The sequence below is a fragment of the Rosa rugosa genome, chromosome 3, assembly GCF_958449725.1.
Source record: "Rosa rugosa chromosome 3, drRosRugo1.1, whole genome shotgun sequence".
NCBI lineage: Eukaryota > Viridiplantae > Streptophyta > Magnoliopsida > Rosales > Rosaceae > Rosa > Rosa rugosa.
This window is the reverse complement of record NC_084822.1, coordinates 18,324,197-18,339,445: the sequence shown is the minus strand read 5'-3', so window position 1 is coordinate 18,339,445 and position 15,249 is coordinate 18,324,197. Positions and strand designations below refer to the sequence as shown.

The 15,249-nt window shown below is 39.5% G+C and overlaps 1 protein-coding gene and 1 pseudogene across 1 annotated transcript; one reads left to right on the top strand and one right to left on the bottom strand.

The window, feature by feature from the left end:
• The first annotated feature begins 4,163 nt into the window (after nt 1–4,163).
• LOC133737359 (phosphatidylinositol 3,4,5-trisphosphate 3-phosphatase and protein-tyrosine-phosphatase PTEN1-like) lies at nt 4,164–10,345 on the top strand (annotated as a pseudogene).
• A 975-nt stretch (nt 10,346–11,320) lies between these two features.
• On the bottom strand, nt 11,321–13,812 carry LOC133736434 (cysteine protease RD19A-like). The gene is made up of 4 exons (XM_062163921.1): nt 13,285–13,812; nt 13,070–13,189; nt 12,007–12,253; nt 11,321–11,856 (listed from the first exon to the last, which is right to left on the bottom strand). Exons 1-4 carry the CDS (start codon nt 13,771–13,773, stop codon nt 11,588–11,590), a joined length of 1,125 nt encoding a protein of 374 aa, XP_062019905.1. The 5' UTR covers nt 13,774–13,812; the 3' UTR covers nt 11,321–11,587.
• Nucleotides 13,813–15,249: the final 1,437 nt, after the last annotated feature.

The following is a 15,249-nucleotide window of genomic DNA, read 5'->3' as shown; positions in this document are numbered from 1 at the left end:
GCTCTAGATTAAGAACAAAACCAAAAGATTAGGTGGGAGAAGTGAGCAAAGTTGAAAGCTTTCTTGAACACGATGAAAATCCAAATGGAACTGACAAATGGAGAACATAACCCAGATATTAATTTCATCAAAAACCACATTAACCCAGCCTTTTCTCAGTCGAATTCAACAACTGCTTCAATTGTGATAGAATTTATAAATCTAAGGCCATTTGAGTCATTTTCATGTAAAAAGAATGTGAAGTATCTGTTTTGTTCTTTTTTTAATAGATATTGGATGGAAAGCTAACGGAAGTATCTAATTGGTGTCATTTTGCGAGATGAGGTACATATTTGATCACTTTTTAAGTTCAGATACCATTGAGTCTAGTTGATGAAAGTACAGACCCTACTCATGATAAAAACTCTTTTGATTATGACACGTTTACTTACTGTTGACACCCAAAAATCCAGCTAACAAGCCCAATTTATGCTTTAAGCCCAATTCATATTTCGAGGCAAATTACACCCGCGAACATCACGCCACGCACGTGGACCCAAGCCACATTCACGCACTTGGGGCTTACAAGAATGGGTGTGGTATGGAAGGTAACGGAATTGCATGAGGCCCGTTATTAGTTTTAGGCTCGTTGATAATTTTGGACTTGGGACCAAAATTCATGCCCAACGGCCTAACTCTTAATACGGGTAAGTGAAGAAGAGAGAGAGCCCAAAAACCCAAGCCCAAATCCTTTAGAAACAAACAAAATAGTAAATGCTAAACATAGGATTCTTGATCCTAGCCGCATAACATAATCCCAGCAACACAGCAGAAATCTTGGGATTGCAATCCTAGCAGCAAATCCTGCCTAAATTATGGCAGAAAATCTGCCCAAAATCTCATAGCCCTAGACACAACTTGACAAACCAAAACACATTGCAAAATTCAGTACATGCATTTAACCCAAGCCATCTCTTTACCCAGCAGTAAAGACCTTCCACCGAGATTCCTTTGGCTGCTGGAATTGCATATAAATAGCTATGTTACTAACCAAGCAGAGGCAGGACGGAGTGTGCTAGCAAGCTCCCTAGCACTCTTCTTCTCTCATGCTTCCTCTCTCCCACATCCATCCATAGTTTTCCATCCTTTCAAACTCACCTTCTATCCAAACCCCCTTATCTCACAAACCTCAACCAGTATACAACACTGCTGGAACCTCTTCTTCTCAAACTCATGCTTTTCTAGCTCCCACGCCACACGCATCTTGCCAAGCCTCTTTTGAAATGATCAATTCACTGCCATGCATATATATAGGAACTGCTAGGATTTTTAATCCTTCGAAGTTTGTTGGGCCTAGTCTTCGCTAACTCAGACAAAGGGGCAAAGTTTTGGGTCCTTACCCATGAATATCCACTGCCGTACAACTCCGATCAAAGTGCCCCCTACACTTACCTAAAATGGGAATGGAAATAAAAGGAATGATTCCGGTGTATGAGTTTTCCTGCGTTTAATTACTAACATATATTTTTTTTTTTTGAATTGAGGGCTTGGTGCGGCTACCCTCCAGCCGTGATTAATGAAACTGCCGAATACAAGAGGGGGACATTGAGCCTAAACCCCTGATTACAATAAGTACCTAGAGCACGTCCTGAAATAATATCAGAAAACTCTACAAAATACATGTATTCTAACAAGCACCAATTAGCAAAGAGTGCACTATTGGCTACTCCATTTGCTTTGACAAAGCGGTGACATAACGGAAAGATAATTCGACTACAACGAAGCATAAATACCAAAATCACAGCTTTCCTACTAACATATATAGGTATTGGAATGGGTGTCGATCCCACCTCATTATCAGGAATCAATTCCTGAATAACCTAGAATTTGATAACTGTTAAAGGAAAAACATGTTATGTGTCTTCTTCAAAGTAACTGACGAAGATGGAATTAGCGGTTACAGTTCAATCATCCATTATTGTCATTATTGTAATTGCTATTACCATTGTAATTCTCACCCTATATAAAGGGACTATCTAATGAAATGAGTAGACAGAATTTCCCTATTTTACTTTTACACGTTATCAGCACGCTCAGAGTCAATAGCCAAGAAAAAAAAAGAGAAAAAACCCTAGACTTTTTTTCTTCTTCCCGTCGAAACCAGAAGTAAACAAAACCAGAAAAAAAAAAACCTAGATCTTTCGGAAACTTTCTTTGTCATGCAGGTCCACGTGCGCAGCTTTCTCAGCCCACTAAATTAGCAGGCCCAGCAGAAGCCCAAAAACATCGCTACGCAAGCCTGCATCAACACGCGCATGCGCTAGGATCATTTTGTTTTCTTAAAACCAAGTATGTTCTCTTTTATTTATTTAATTTCATACACCGGTAAATTTAATTATTTACAATTAGAATTTTTGAGCCTGTATGGTTAGATAATATTGATCCTTTTAGCATGCCTTGTTATTTTATCTATGTTTTATTATTCGTAGAAATTTGAGCATGCTATATTATTGCTGTTATTATGTGTAGCATATATTTTGTTATATATTATTTGTGAAATTTGAGCATGTCCTGTAATTTATGTTACTACCTTCTATAATTGTTTTATTTAGCATGTTATATATAAATTGAGTTTTGCCCTGATAATGAAAATTCATGCGCATTATAGATACATAATTACCGTGATAAAGTATTTTCACATAGCATCGAAAAAATGTGACCATTACGAATCTTGGTCTTGAAATCTAATTCATATCCTTGGAAAATATTTCACGTGGATATCTTTATGACTGCGTAATTTATATATCTTCTCTCTTGTTTATGTAGATGGTTGATCCAACTCGACCTGAATTTGACATTTTGGACTCAGAAGGACTTGAGTACCATCGTTGGGTTTTCGATGTGGAAACCGCCTTTGTGGCAAAAGACTACACTGCCACCATAGAAACTCCCACCGACCCCAAAGACGATGGACAGTCTAACAAGGTGAAAGCAAGTGCCTTAATGTTTCTAAGGCGACATATTGATCCTAGCCTACGCTGGGAGTACCTTTAGTTGAAGACACCCAAAGAACTGTGGGATGCCCTTAAGGGACGTTTTGGGAACATTCATGACACTTTGCTCCTAGAACTGACCGTTCAGTGGAATGAAATCCGTTTGCTTGACTACAAAAGGGTCAATGACTTCAACAAGGACATGTTGTGCTTAAAGGCACGTCTCAATTTATGTGGAATGGAACTCACAGAAGATGATATGATCCAGAAGACTCTTTCCACTTTTCCTACTTCAGCACTTATAGTAGCGAACCAATATAGGCTGGAGTATGACAACAAAAGAATGACAACCTTCAATAAGCTGATTATGGCAAGGTGAGGTTCTTTTGAACAACAATGTTAGGCCCGTTGGGACAAAGAAAATTTCCGAGGCTAATTATGGCAAGGTGAAAGGTGGAAAGAACCTCAATGCAAAGGGGGTTGAACGTGCAGGTCCCTACCCACGTGGAAACAATGCACCACGTGGAAAGGGACATGGGGGTCTTGGTATGGGCCGTGGAGGCCCTCCCAATGTATGGCGCAGAGATGGTGGTGCTGGCCTTAGTGGTCATGGAAACAAGGTGCAAAAGGCACCTAAGAACCTTTCAGTCAAAAAGGAAAGAGTTGGCTATGAGTCATGCTATAGGTGTGGAATTATTGGGCATTGGTACAAGAATTGCCAAGTAAGCAACAGAGTAGCAGCCACTTACAAGAGGTATAGGGAGTCTAAAGAACAAGAGGCTCACTATATGGAAGAAGGATGCCATGACCCAGACGTCAACCTCACAATTGCAAACTTCAATGGCAACAAGGAACTTGCTCAGTCAATGGATGCTCTAGATTATGACTGATCTGCTTTATTTATTTATTTTATTTTCTAAAGACAGTTGTGAAGGCATAATGCCTCATTTTTTTTAATTAGACTATTGCTTGGTCTTAAAGTTTATTTAAATAATGATTTGGGTCTAAAATCAATTCAGTCCCTGAACTTCTAATTTAATAAAAACACTCATGCACTTTCAATTTTGATCTAATAGGTCCAATCCGTTAGTCTCAGTTAAGTGAGTTCGTTAAATCGTTCACGTAGCTCATGTGGGGCCTATGTTAATTTTATGATGTGGTGTTGAGGTGTCATGCATTGTCAGCTTAGAAATGGGTCCCACTATTAGAAACCTATCAAATAAAATGTTTTTCAACAAATAACCTAACCATAACTTGAAAATTAAAGGGACATAGTATAAATATAAAAACTGAGGATAGTTTATAACATTGCAAGGTTAGCATTGTGGTTTGTTGTGTGAATTGTATTCTAAAGGTCATGTATTGGAGCAATGGTTGGGTCATTTGTTAGAAAACTTTATTTTTGATAGATTTCTAACCGCGGGACCTACTCATTCAATCAAAAGGTGACACATGTCATCAAATCTATAAGATCTACATTGAAGAGCATTATGCTCCATCACATTTCTATGGCCATGTGGAGAGGTATCCTTTTGATGATAACCATGATCCACCTCTTGAAATGGTTAAGCTTTTTTTCTGCGAAAGTGTGCAATCATGGCTCAAGAGTAACCCAGAAAACATTGCTGTTATACACTGCATGGTAAGCATATTGTAAAAAAAATTTAGACAATCAATTACCATAAGTAAGTGAATCTCTTTCATTATTATTATTTAAAAAAAAAAAAAAAAATTTGCCTTATAACTGATATGACCTATCTAATTCCATTCTCCAATTCAATAATCACACCATACTAAAAAAGGTTCAAAACGAGCTTCCCCTTGTTTTATGTACCAAACTACTGTTCGAGTTTAGTAAGGGCATCTCCAACGGTTGTAGTCAAAAGCCAAAATGGCTTTGGCTTTTCCGGAAGCCTTCTCCAACCATTCACTAAGCTTGGCCATTTTGACTTATTAGTCAAAAGTGGAGTCATTTTGACGAAGGAAGCTGGAACGAAAGCCAAATTGGCTGAGGATGGAAGAGGCTGGGCCCCAGCTGCACATGCGTTTTCGTTGGAAGATAGAGGCAACGCGCAGAGGGAGTCTGAATCCCATAAACGCGCAAAAGGACAAAATAACGTTCGGAGGGGGGAGAAACGCGCCTTACACGCGCAGTACCGTGGCCGACACTGGGCCCCTCCAGTGACAGAAGTCGTTGGGGCTTCCAACGGTCCTCAAACCAACGGACGAGATTCATGCATCATTAATTCAATTTAAAATGAAAGGCTGAGATTAATTGGTTCTAAAAATCAAAAAGTAAATATATATTTACTGAATATCTAATCTGACGGTTCAAAAAAATGTATGGATTAAAATCAATGGTTAATAATAAAGTAAATGTGTTTTAAACCAAAAAAAATTGAAAAAATAAAAGAAAATTTTCTAAAAAATCAGAAAAATGTTTTTTGCCCGTTGGAACAGTAACTTTAACAAATTCTATAAATACCAACCCTCTTCTTCATAATTTTTCACTCCAAAACATCTCCAATCTCCTCAAAACTTCATTTTTTTTCACCACTGTTCTTCATCTAGCTAGCTTTCAATTTTTTTAGAAGATGCCTAACCCAAGACAAGAGTGTTGGAAGGACGCCGAAGATATAGCCTTGTGCATAGCTGTAGTTACCGTTGGTGAAGACGGCTCTAAGGGTACTAGTCAAGAGAAAAAAAGATTGTCGGAGCGTATACATGAAGTATACGAGACTTGCAAGCCTGCCGGAGGCGTGGTTAGATTGGGAGGAGGGTGTGACGGTCGTTGGAAAAAGATTAGACCGGCATGCCAAAGATGGCGTCAAGCTCTTAACAAAGCGGCACTTCTTCGAGGAAGTGGTGATAACGCCACCGACGAGGTAATCATCCTTATTCTTGACGTTTTATTCTTATTTTAAAAATTAATTTTACCGTTATTTTAGCATGTTATGTATATTGACTTTCGTATAAATATATATAGTACATGATTAATATCTTCTTATTTATAGGTATTACAAGCTAAGTCAATACATCGTACCTTAGCTAAAGGAGAGGAGTTTGCGTTTGAGCATTGTTGGCCAATATTAAAGGATACAAAAAAGTTTAGCAATCCTCCGGGCATGAATGTCGGTAGCTCAAGTTTTCCTACCTGTATCAACTTAGAGGATGACGGCACTCCCGCGAGTGACTCCCCAAGCTCTTCAAATGTGCATGCACGCCCCCCAGGTCAAAAAGCTCAGAAGGCTGCTAAGAAAAAATCCAGGCAAGACGAAACAGGTGAACTCTTATTGCAAATGCAAAGGATTGCAGACCAAGGAGAGCGCGATCTCGAATACAGGCTGCGACTCAGGGAGGAGACTAAATTAGCTGAGCAGCACGCGGAAGATGCTCGCACAATGAAAGTGGATCCGTCAATTTTCACACCCAAAAAAAGGAGTTATTGGGAGAGGAAGCAAGCACAGATTATTGAGAGGGAGGAACAAAGCTCTAGTGCTGGTGCATTTCGTCAACCCTCCTTTTCTCCAGAAGAAAATACACCACATAGTGAAGATGACTCTAACTTGGACCTCTACGTGCCAGTTCAAGAGACTCAATGGATGGGGAGAAATTAGAAATATTTTATTGGTTGTACTTTTTCACTTATGTTTTTCAATTATGAAATAAAATTGTTGCTTTATTTTATAGTTAACAAATAAAAACAAAAACTTGTTTTTATCTCACTTTTATTCATAACAATAAAACACACTGCATTACAAAAGCATAAACACACTGACAATAAAATAAAACCACATAACATTACAAAGCATAAACACACAAACAATCAAACCACACAATGGCCACATTGCCAATTATTGAAAGCGTGAAAATACAATCTCTTCATCTGCGGTTCCGCTCTGCTTGTAGCTTCATGTTCCAGAGGTGATTAACCAAATCTCCTTGAAGGACTCTATGCACAATTGGGCATCTAACCCCCTGGTAACGGGTCATGAACTCCTCAAGTTCAGGACGGTTGCGCTCAACCTCATGATCATCCTCATACCTCTCATATATTTGTGCTTTCCTTGGTTTGGTGGGGATATCATCGGGGTCAAAAGGCGACTCTTCATCTTCTTCACGCTCATCATCGACAATCATGTTATGCAAAATAATGCAGGTCATCATGATGTATGATAGATCCTCTCTATCCCATCCACGGGCGGGTCCTCTTACTATTGCAAAACGAGCTTGGAGAATGCCAAAAGCCCTCTCCACGTCTTTTCTGTATGACTCCTGCATCTTTGTAAAATGAGCTTGCTCTGGCGTAATTGGATTTCTAATTGCTTTCACAAAAGATCCCCATTTAGGGTAGATCCCATCGACTAGGTAGTAGCATTGGCCATATTCTCTATCACCTACATGGTACGAAACTCGAGGAGCCTCACCTGTGCATATTTCATTGAATAATGGAGACATTCCAAGTACATTAATATCATTAAGGGAACCTGGAAGTCCGAAATAGGCGTGCCAAATCCAAGCATCGTATGATGCGACCGCCTCCAGAATGATTGTGGGTTTTCCCTTATAACCAGTAAAGTGCCCTTGCCATGAGGTTGGGCAGTTTTTCCACTGCCAGTGCATACAATCGAGACTTCCCACCATTCCGGGGAACCCCCTTTTGTCGGCAACATCGAGCAACCGCTGCAAATCTGCCGGAGTTGGTCGACGAAGGTAATGATCGTGGTACACATTCCAGATTGCTCTAGTAAAGTGCGACAAGATCTCCAAAGCTGTAGATTCAGCTACGTCTAGAAACTCATCACACAGGTCGGCCGGAAGCCCGTAAGCAAGCATCCTCATAGCACAAGTCAACTTTTGTTCGGTAGACAAACCAACTCTGCCGGAGGCATCATCAGTTTGCACGAAGTACGGATCGTGGTTGGCGACATCATGCATCATTTGGTCAAACACATGAGGTCGCATTCTGTACCTTCTGCGAAATATATCGCCCTGGAACCTGCACGGCGAAGTGAAGTATAGAGCTTTCAGTCGTCGATCCATAGCTTCTCGATCTCTTGCGATGTACTGGCACCCGGGCTGTGAACCACCCCACTGTGGTTCTTCCTCTTGGATCCTCAAGATATGAGAGGAAGCTGCCTGCATCACCAGGGCTCTTTGACAATTTCTTGTAATGGCATCTTCTTCCTCTTGCATCAGCAATTTCCGGAACCTATTCATTGCAACAAGGAACCAAAAATATAAAATGAAAAGGAAGTTCAGAATTTCTAAGCTTCTGATATGAGAAGAGATGTGTTTGTGAATTGGTGAGCTATGATGGAGTGAATGACTCCGTATTTATGGAGGGTTGGAAAATGATATCTGAAGATAGGATACGACACGTGGCAGATAAAAATCAAAAACGTAATCTAACCAGCCTTTCCACGACTGACACGTGGCACTAAAATCGGTAATAAAGTTGAGATAGAAAATCTTATCTTATCACGTGGTAAATAAAATCTCAACCGAGATAGAGATAAGATATCGGATCCGAATAGCATTGACACGTGGCACGAATATATAGATTCCCAAAAATAAATAAATAATTTTTTTTAATCAATTAATGACGATATATTATATAACATAATTATGTATGATATATAAATTCATATTGTAGTTAATTAATTCTCTAAAATGATTAATTTATTAAATGACTTTGGCTTTTGACTAAACATGGTTGGAGATGGAAAAATTGAATGAATAGTGATGACACTAGGGGAGTCAAATTTTGCATATGGCTTTGGCTTATGACTAAATGGTTGGAGATGCTCTAACCGATTGCTTGCTTCTTGATGAAATTCCAAGAAGAAACACTCTCCTGCTCTTGATAAATAAATAGATATATATATGTTTGGCAACTCGAATACCAGTTATCTAGTAAAAGCCATCTTTTTCTCAACATGCAACGTCTTCGTCGTTTGATCCAATAACATTATTTGTTAGATAAATTACTACGTACCAGTAGTAATGTACTTTCAATATTTGTGTTCTTCACTATGATTTGGCTGCAGGCAGCAGGCAAAGGTCGAACAGGCTTAATGGTAAGCGCGTATCTAGTCTACTGGGGGATGTCAGCAGAGGAAGCGCTTCAACTCTGTGCTCATAGACGGACCGCCAATAATGAAGGAGTAAGTCACTTTAATTAGGTATATATAATACAACTTTAATTCACGTCCTCGTTCTCAAAAACAAACCATTTTCACTGATCAGTATTTAGTGCATGATACAATTAGAGTCTCTACGTACACAATCAATTGCTTAGTTTCAGCATTGCTTTTTGTGATTCTGATACACTAAGAAGCACATTGCCACCTATATGTACTTGAACAGGTCTCGGTACCAAGCCATGCCAACGTCGTTACGTAGGGTACTGGGGAAATTGTCTTTCTTTCCCTTCGGAAGTCGATGATAAACCTCCTGAAGTCAACTTACCTCGGACGTGTAGCAGAGAATTACGAAGAACCCAATGTTATGAGACACTTAGCATTAATAAGATATTCTTTGTGGTCTCTGAGTTGCAAGAGGTATATACTGTTTTCTATGTTCTGATTAGCTAGCATAGGAATCTAGCTGTGGCCACGCCAAAAAATTCTTAGCCATCTTAAGTATTTCCTTCTACGTACTTGAGAGAAAATTTCCTCTCCATGTTAACAGATTCCGGTTCAGATTTATCGTCCATCAACAGAAGTTTCTAGGAGTTCATGCAAACAAATCAAGAAAGGGTATTCGAGAACGAGCAGTCCTCGCTATTATCTGTCTTTCATTGAAGGTGATGAAGAAGACAAGAAATCAGATTCAGACGAACCTCGTGTTGTTGTTCAAATGGATACAGAAAGTTCCATACTATACCAGAAGGCCTATCTTGAATATTACTTTGATAAGCCTGTACGGGTAAGTTGATAATGGTTATCGAGTAGAAACTTTTGTCTCAATGATGTTGTGGAATGTCTGTCTCTAAGTCGGTTTATCACATTGCTTTGGAAGGTAACCGGAGATGTGCGTGTCATATTTTATCAAAAGATGAATGGAGGGCGTCTCTTCTATGCTTGCTTCAACACCGCTTTCATTAAGAACAGCTTGCTACAGGTATTGCCTTCTTTCCTGAAAACACCAGGAAACAAGAAGGTTCATAAAATGTACATAAAAAAGTCACAGGTTTTTGATTTAAGCCCTTAAGGTTGCTTAATTACAGCTCACTGTTCGGGATTTTGGATAAAATTGGGAAGAAAGGGAGATCAATATGTGGCCCTAACTTCTGCTTGGAGTTGCTATTCAGTCCTGCCAATGCGAAACACTCACCCTCAACTCCACATGACAATCATGATGTGTTATGAAGTCTTAGAATGGATGTGTTCAAGGAGATTAGTCCTTAGTCTAATGGTGGTTTTATGACTCGTTAAAAATTTCACCTCTGTAATTTTCTCAAGAATTGATCCACTTCGCTTGACAAAAAGCTGAAAACCTTGCAGTGTTACAGCTTAACCGTATCTCTATATATAAAGCGAGGAGGAGTTTACTGTTCATCTTGGTCAAATTTTCGAACTTCCGAAATTGCCCATGATTAACAACGGAAATTACAGAAAGCACGGAGTGAGGCGAATAGAACAGGGGAAGAAGAATGAAGAGGAAGAGCCTTCGGGATTCGAAATTCCAGGTTATGCGACATAGTAAGTTCCTAAGATTCCAAGAGAAAGGTGCAACATTTTTACATTGAAGCTGCATAGAACCCATTAATTCTTTCTTTTCTTCAAACTCATTTTCAATCGTTGCATGTCACTGATTTTGGGTTTGGGTGATGCAGGCGTTGTCGAGATTGTTATTCATTTGGAATGGAAGCTTATGGATTTTCAGGGAGGATGAGCACAGTATCGAAACAAATTGACTGAGGTATGTACATCCAATAGTTCCCCTTAATCTGTTTCAGTTGTGTTATTGTTTTCTGAATTCTAACTCACTCATCATCAGTTTCATTTCTATAACAACCCTTCTTTCATTGATTTGTTACATGATCTTTGTTCCTCTTGATCGAGTTGTCTTCTATCTAAGCTTGCTCCCCCAAAAATATTTTATTTGAATACTCGCTGTAACAGTGAATTTTGTGATTGGATCTTAGTAATCCCATATGCTTTAGCCTGTGCTTAAATAATATTTAAGTTACGTGTTCCTGATATGAGTGCATGTAATTTTGGAGCAGGGGCGGAGCCGATTATAAGTATTCTATGTGCCCTTGCGCTAAGTTTGGAAGGGATGCAAGAGTATAGATACGTGATTACATCGTATAAAAGTAGTCTGTAGGCAAGGCAAGAAAGTCGAGAAACATAAGATATATAATGATCTACGCACTTGTAGTGTATATCCATAGCTTAACATATAAAAGCTCCAAATGAAAGTTGGAAGAACTAACATTACAAACACATGCCACATAAAAAGGACATTTAGGCTGTTTGGACACCCCAAAGAATAGATACACATGATTATTTGGAAGTCGCCTATGGAGTTGCCCAGTAAATGTCATATAATCCTTGTATATACAAAATACAAACAGGACTGCAATAATCATAACTTATGATTGACACCTATAGCTCAACTGCAGCAACAGTTGAAACCATGGAGTCCACGCCACAGATATTACGGCCCCTGCAGATTTTGTAGAATCCCTTCTCTCCCCAGTTCTCGCCCCATGAGTTCTTTATGATCCAGTATGGCTTCTCCTTCATTCTGACGGGTGCGTAGGCAGACGCACCATAACCAACTAACAAAACTCCATGGTCCAACCTCTTTGAGCAAATGTAGGGGCATGACACTCCACCAACATATGTTTGCATGAACACAGCATTAATAGCCACTGCATTTAAACAATTCAAGAGTTAATAACAGCCTCTGATAACTATTCTTACTTGGAAATATTCCTGTATCATAGAATGTGAGAAATAATTTTTTTTTTTTTTTGAAAGAGATGGGAAGAGGACAAAAAACACAAATCTTAATAAATTACCTGCAAGAGGGCCATTCTTAACAAGATTGGCAGCAATTTGATCTTCATCAAGGGAGACAACACTGAAGTTGGAAACTTTGGCTGCAATTTTGGTCTTGTCAAACTTGCAGGTTCCACGATCAGTACCAGTGTACGGATAATCTTTTTCCTTCATAAGTCCACCAGCTTTGAGTGTGTACTCAAAGGCGCTGTTCATGAGCCCACCATTGCAACCAGCGTCGCATGAACCTGCCTCCTCTGGATCACACTGCCAAAATTAATACACATGAGTAAGAGACAGCAATTGAGGAACCTTCCCTTTTCTAGGTCACATCCTATCCAAAGCTCAAATCCACATTTCCAAGGCAAATAAGCAATAAATACAGAATGATATGCAAAACTTGAACCCACATTTGTAATTTGTACACTCAAGTCCTTAACTTGATGTTAAATGTTAGCCAGTATTACTGCATACAAAATGTATTAACTTGATGTAGGTCAATAAATTTTAAAAATTTTGCATGCCAATAGGAGCAGGATATTTGTACACTAGTTGGACCATTAGGCTTTGTTGTTCTTGTTATTCTTGTTTCTATTTGGCTTATGCCTGTAGGAATTCAACATTCAAAAAGATTAAATGAAGCTAGCTAGAGCCTAGACTGCATTTGACTTGATAAACAAAGAAAACAAAAGGCAAGGTATATGCATCTCTCTGATGATGAACTTCCAATCCTAACAGTCTATTGTGAAGCATGGCATCTAGCTTAGTTTGTCATTTACTAATCAAAAGCAAGAACCACTCCGTCCAAAGTGTCCACTAGCCCCTGAACACATACCAGTAAGCATCTCCCATATCTCATTCCATGTGGGACTCACATGGATCCCAGTCAATTACCTTGATGGTACTAAACAAAGCTAATTCATATAAATTCTAGGTAAAAGGGATTATTCGCTAATAAAATCCAAACAATCTTCTTTTGTTTTGCTAATTACCAAAAGATCAACCAGAATATTCAAGCTCAAAGATTTATTCTCATACTTGCAAACTATAATTGAAAAAAAAAAAAGAAAAAAAAAGTCAAACCTCGTGATCGCAATCCACAAGCTGCTGCTCGCTGAGGCTCACAAGCTCCCCAGTCGAAAGGAAGTGTGCACCTTCCAACGCTCCTGTGGTGCTGAAACTCCAGCACGACCCGCACGAACCCTAATTTCCCAAAAAACACAAAATTCCCAAATTAATTAAGTCATTATCTAAATAACGTAATTAACCTGAACCCTAATTAAAGTTGAATTAAAGACCTGATTTTTGACTTCAGTAACTGCTCCATGCTCTCTCCAATCAAAATCCTCAGGCAGATTCTCGGTAGGCAGAATCGGAGCGGTGTTGGCATCGGCCGGCAGCCTCAGCCCTCGGAGCCCCAAATGGCTTCTCCTGAACTCGGCCGGAGTCAAATCGGAGAACCGAGTCACTCCGTGTTGGGCCGTCGGGTCCATTCGCTGGTGCCTCTTGGCCCTCCTCATGTTGGTCTTGAACACCTCGAACCTGTAGTCGTGCTCCTCCTGGCTCGCGTACGACTTGCCGAATTTGCTCTTGAACAGCGAGAAGTGGTGCTCGGCTCCGAGCATCTGTTCGCCGTCGTGATCGTGGTGGTGGTGATGGTGGTGAGGGGCTTCATCATCGCCGCCGTCCACGACTTGACGGATCAACGGATCGCCGCCGTCCACGTCGGCGCGAGCCAGGAAGAAGAGGAGAGAAGAGAAGAGGAAGAGAGAGAGAATTCGATCCATGTTGAGAAACTGGAATGGTAGCTATGCCAACCTCTCTGTTAACCCTGTTTATAAGGTAGGCGATGACCTCGGGGGTGTGTAATCAGCTGCGGTATGGTTTGGGTGGTTGGGGGATCTTGAACGTTTGGGGCGAGTCAGAGGAGAGATTCGGTGTTATTGACGGTTGAGATTGGGAGGAGGACGCGGATTTTTAGGGGGTGAGGTAGGAGATTGTTGCAGGTGAATTGCTTAAGGGAGTGGGTAATGATTGACCAATGGGAGGGAGCCGCGTGGTGGATGTGGAGTGCGGGAGTTGAATGGTGGTTAGGTGATGCTTCTGTGTGTTCGTTCTGATTGGGTCGGCGATTGTTTTTTTGTTGTTTCTTTGTTTTTTTTGTTTGGCGATGGAGACTGTTTTTTGTTGTCTAGTTTGAGAAATAAATAGATAAATAAGGCAAAAATAAAAAAAATGGTCGATGTGAAAAATTGCAGAGATTGCTTGGAGTATCCATCGGTTGAATTTAAAATGTAAACAAGTGGCATTCATACATGCACTGAACACAAATTAATAATCGATGAAAATTAAAATTTAGAATAACAGTCGGATTAGATTTTCATATTTAACATGTCTTGTAACTCTTTTTTTTGACTGACATGTCTTGTAACTCTTGTTATATATTTTCATAATTACCCATTTACAAATACTTTTTTTTTTGTCATCAGAAAGGGAAAAAAAATGGTCGATGTGAAGAATAGCAGAGATTGCTGGCATGGGAGTATCGATCGGTTGAATTTGTAATGAAACTTATATATAACAACATGTAACATTCACACATATGCAAGAAACACCAAAAAGTCACGTCCATAAGATAGGGCTAAGAATTGAGGCACCGCTGCCCAATGGTGAGTACCTTATGCGAAGCACCATAACTTGCTAGCACATCAGCTGGCACACTTCCTTCTCTAAAAACATGAGTAACCTACCTGTAGTCTGCTAGCAGTGTTAATGCCATTAAGCCACCGAATCTTCCACCTCCAAGGAATGAGACTAGGATGAGAGAAATAGCGCACAAAACCAGCATTTACAGGTCCTCTTGTTTTTCTTTTAGTTAGTTAGTTTTTTATTTTTTTATTTTTTTTAACCATCATTAGCAAGAATTACATTTAGTTTTAAGATTCTATATGCAAATACTGAATTTATCATTCTCAATTGCATTTTGTAAGCATGATGAGGTCATTAACAGTTCGGCTGCCAATGGATAGTATATTGTTTGAAGTTGTGGGCATGCAAACGACATATACATTGCTTGCAAAATAACTGGTTTCTTGCGTGGAAGTAACCAATCAAGTGTGCTCAAATTTCTTTTTTTTTTATATTCTTTATGAAGAAAATAAAATTACAAAACAAGTTGACGAACACAATCCTCAACCAATTGATCTAAATGAGACACATGAGACACTAAAAAACGTAAGCAGTTGAATCAAACTGAAATATCG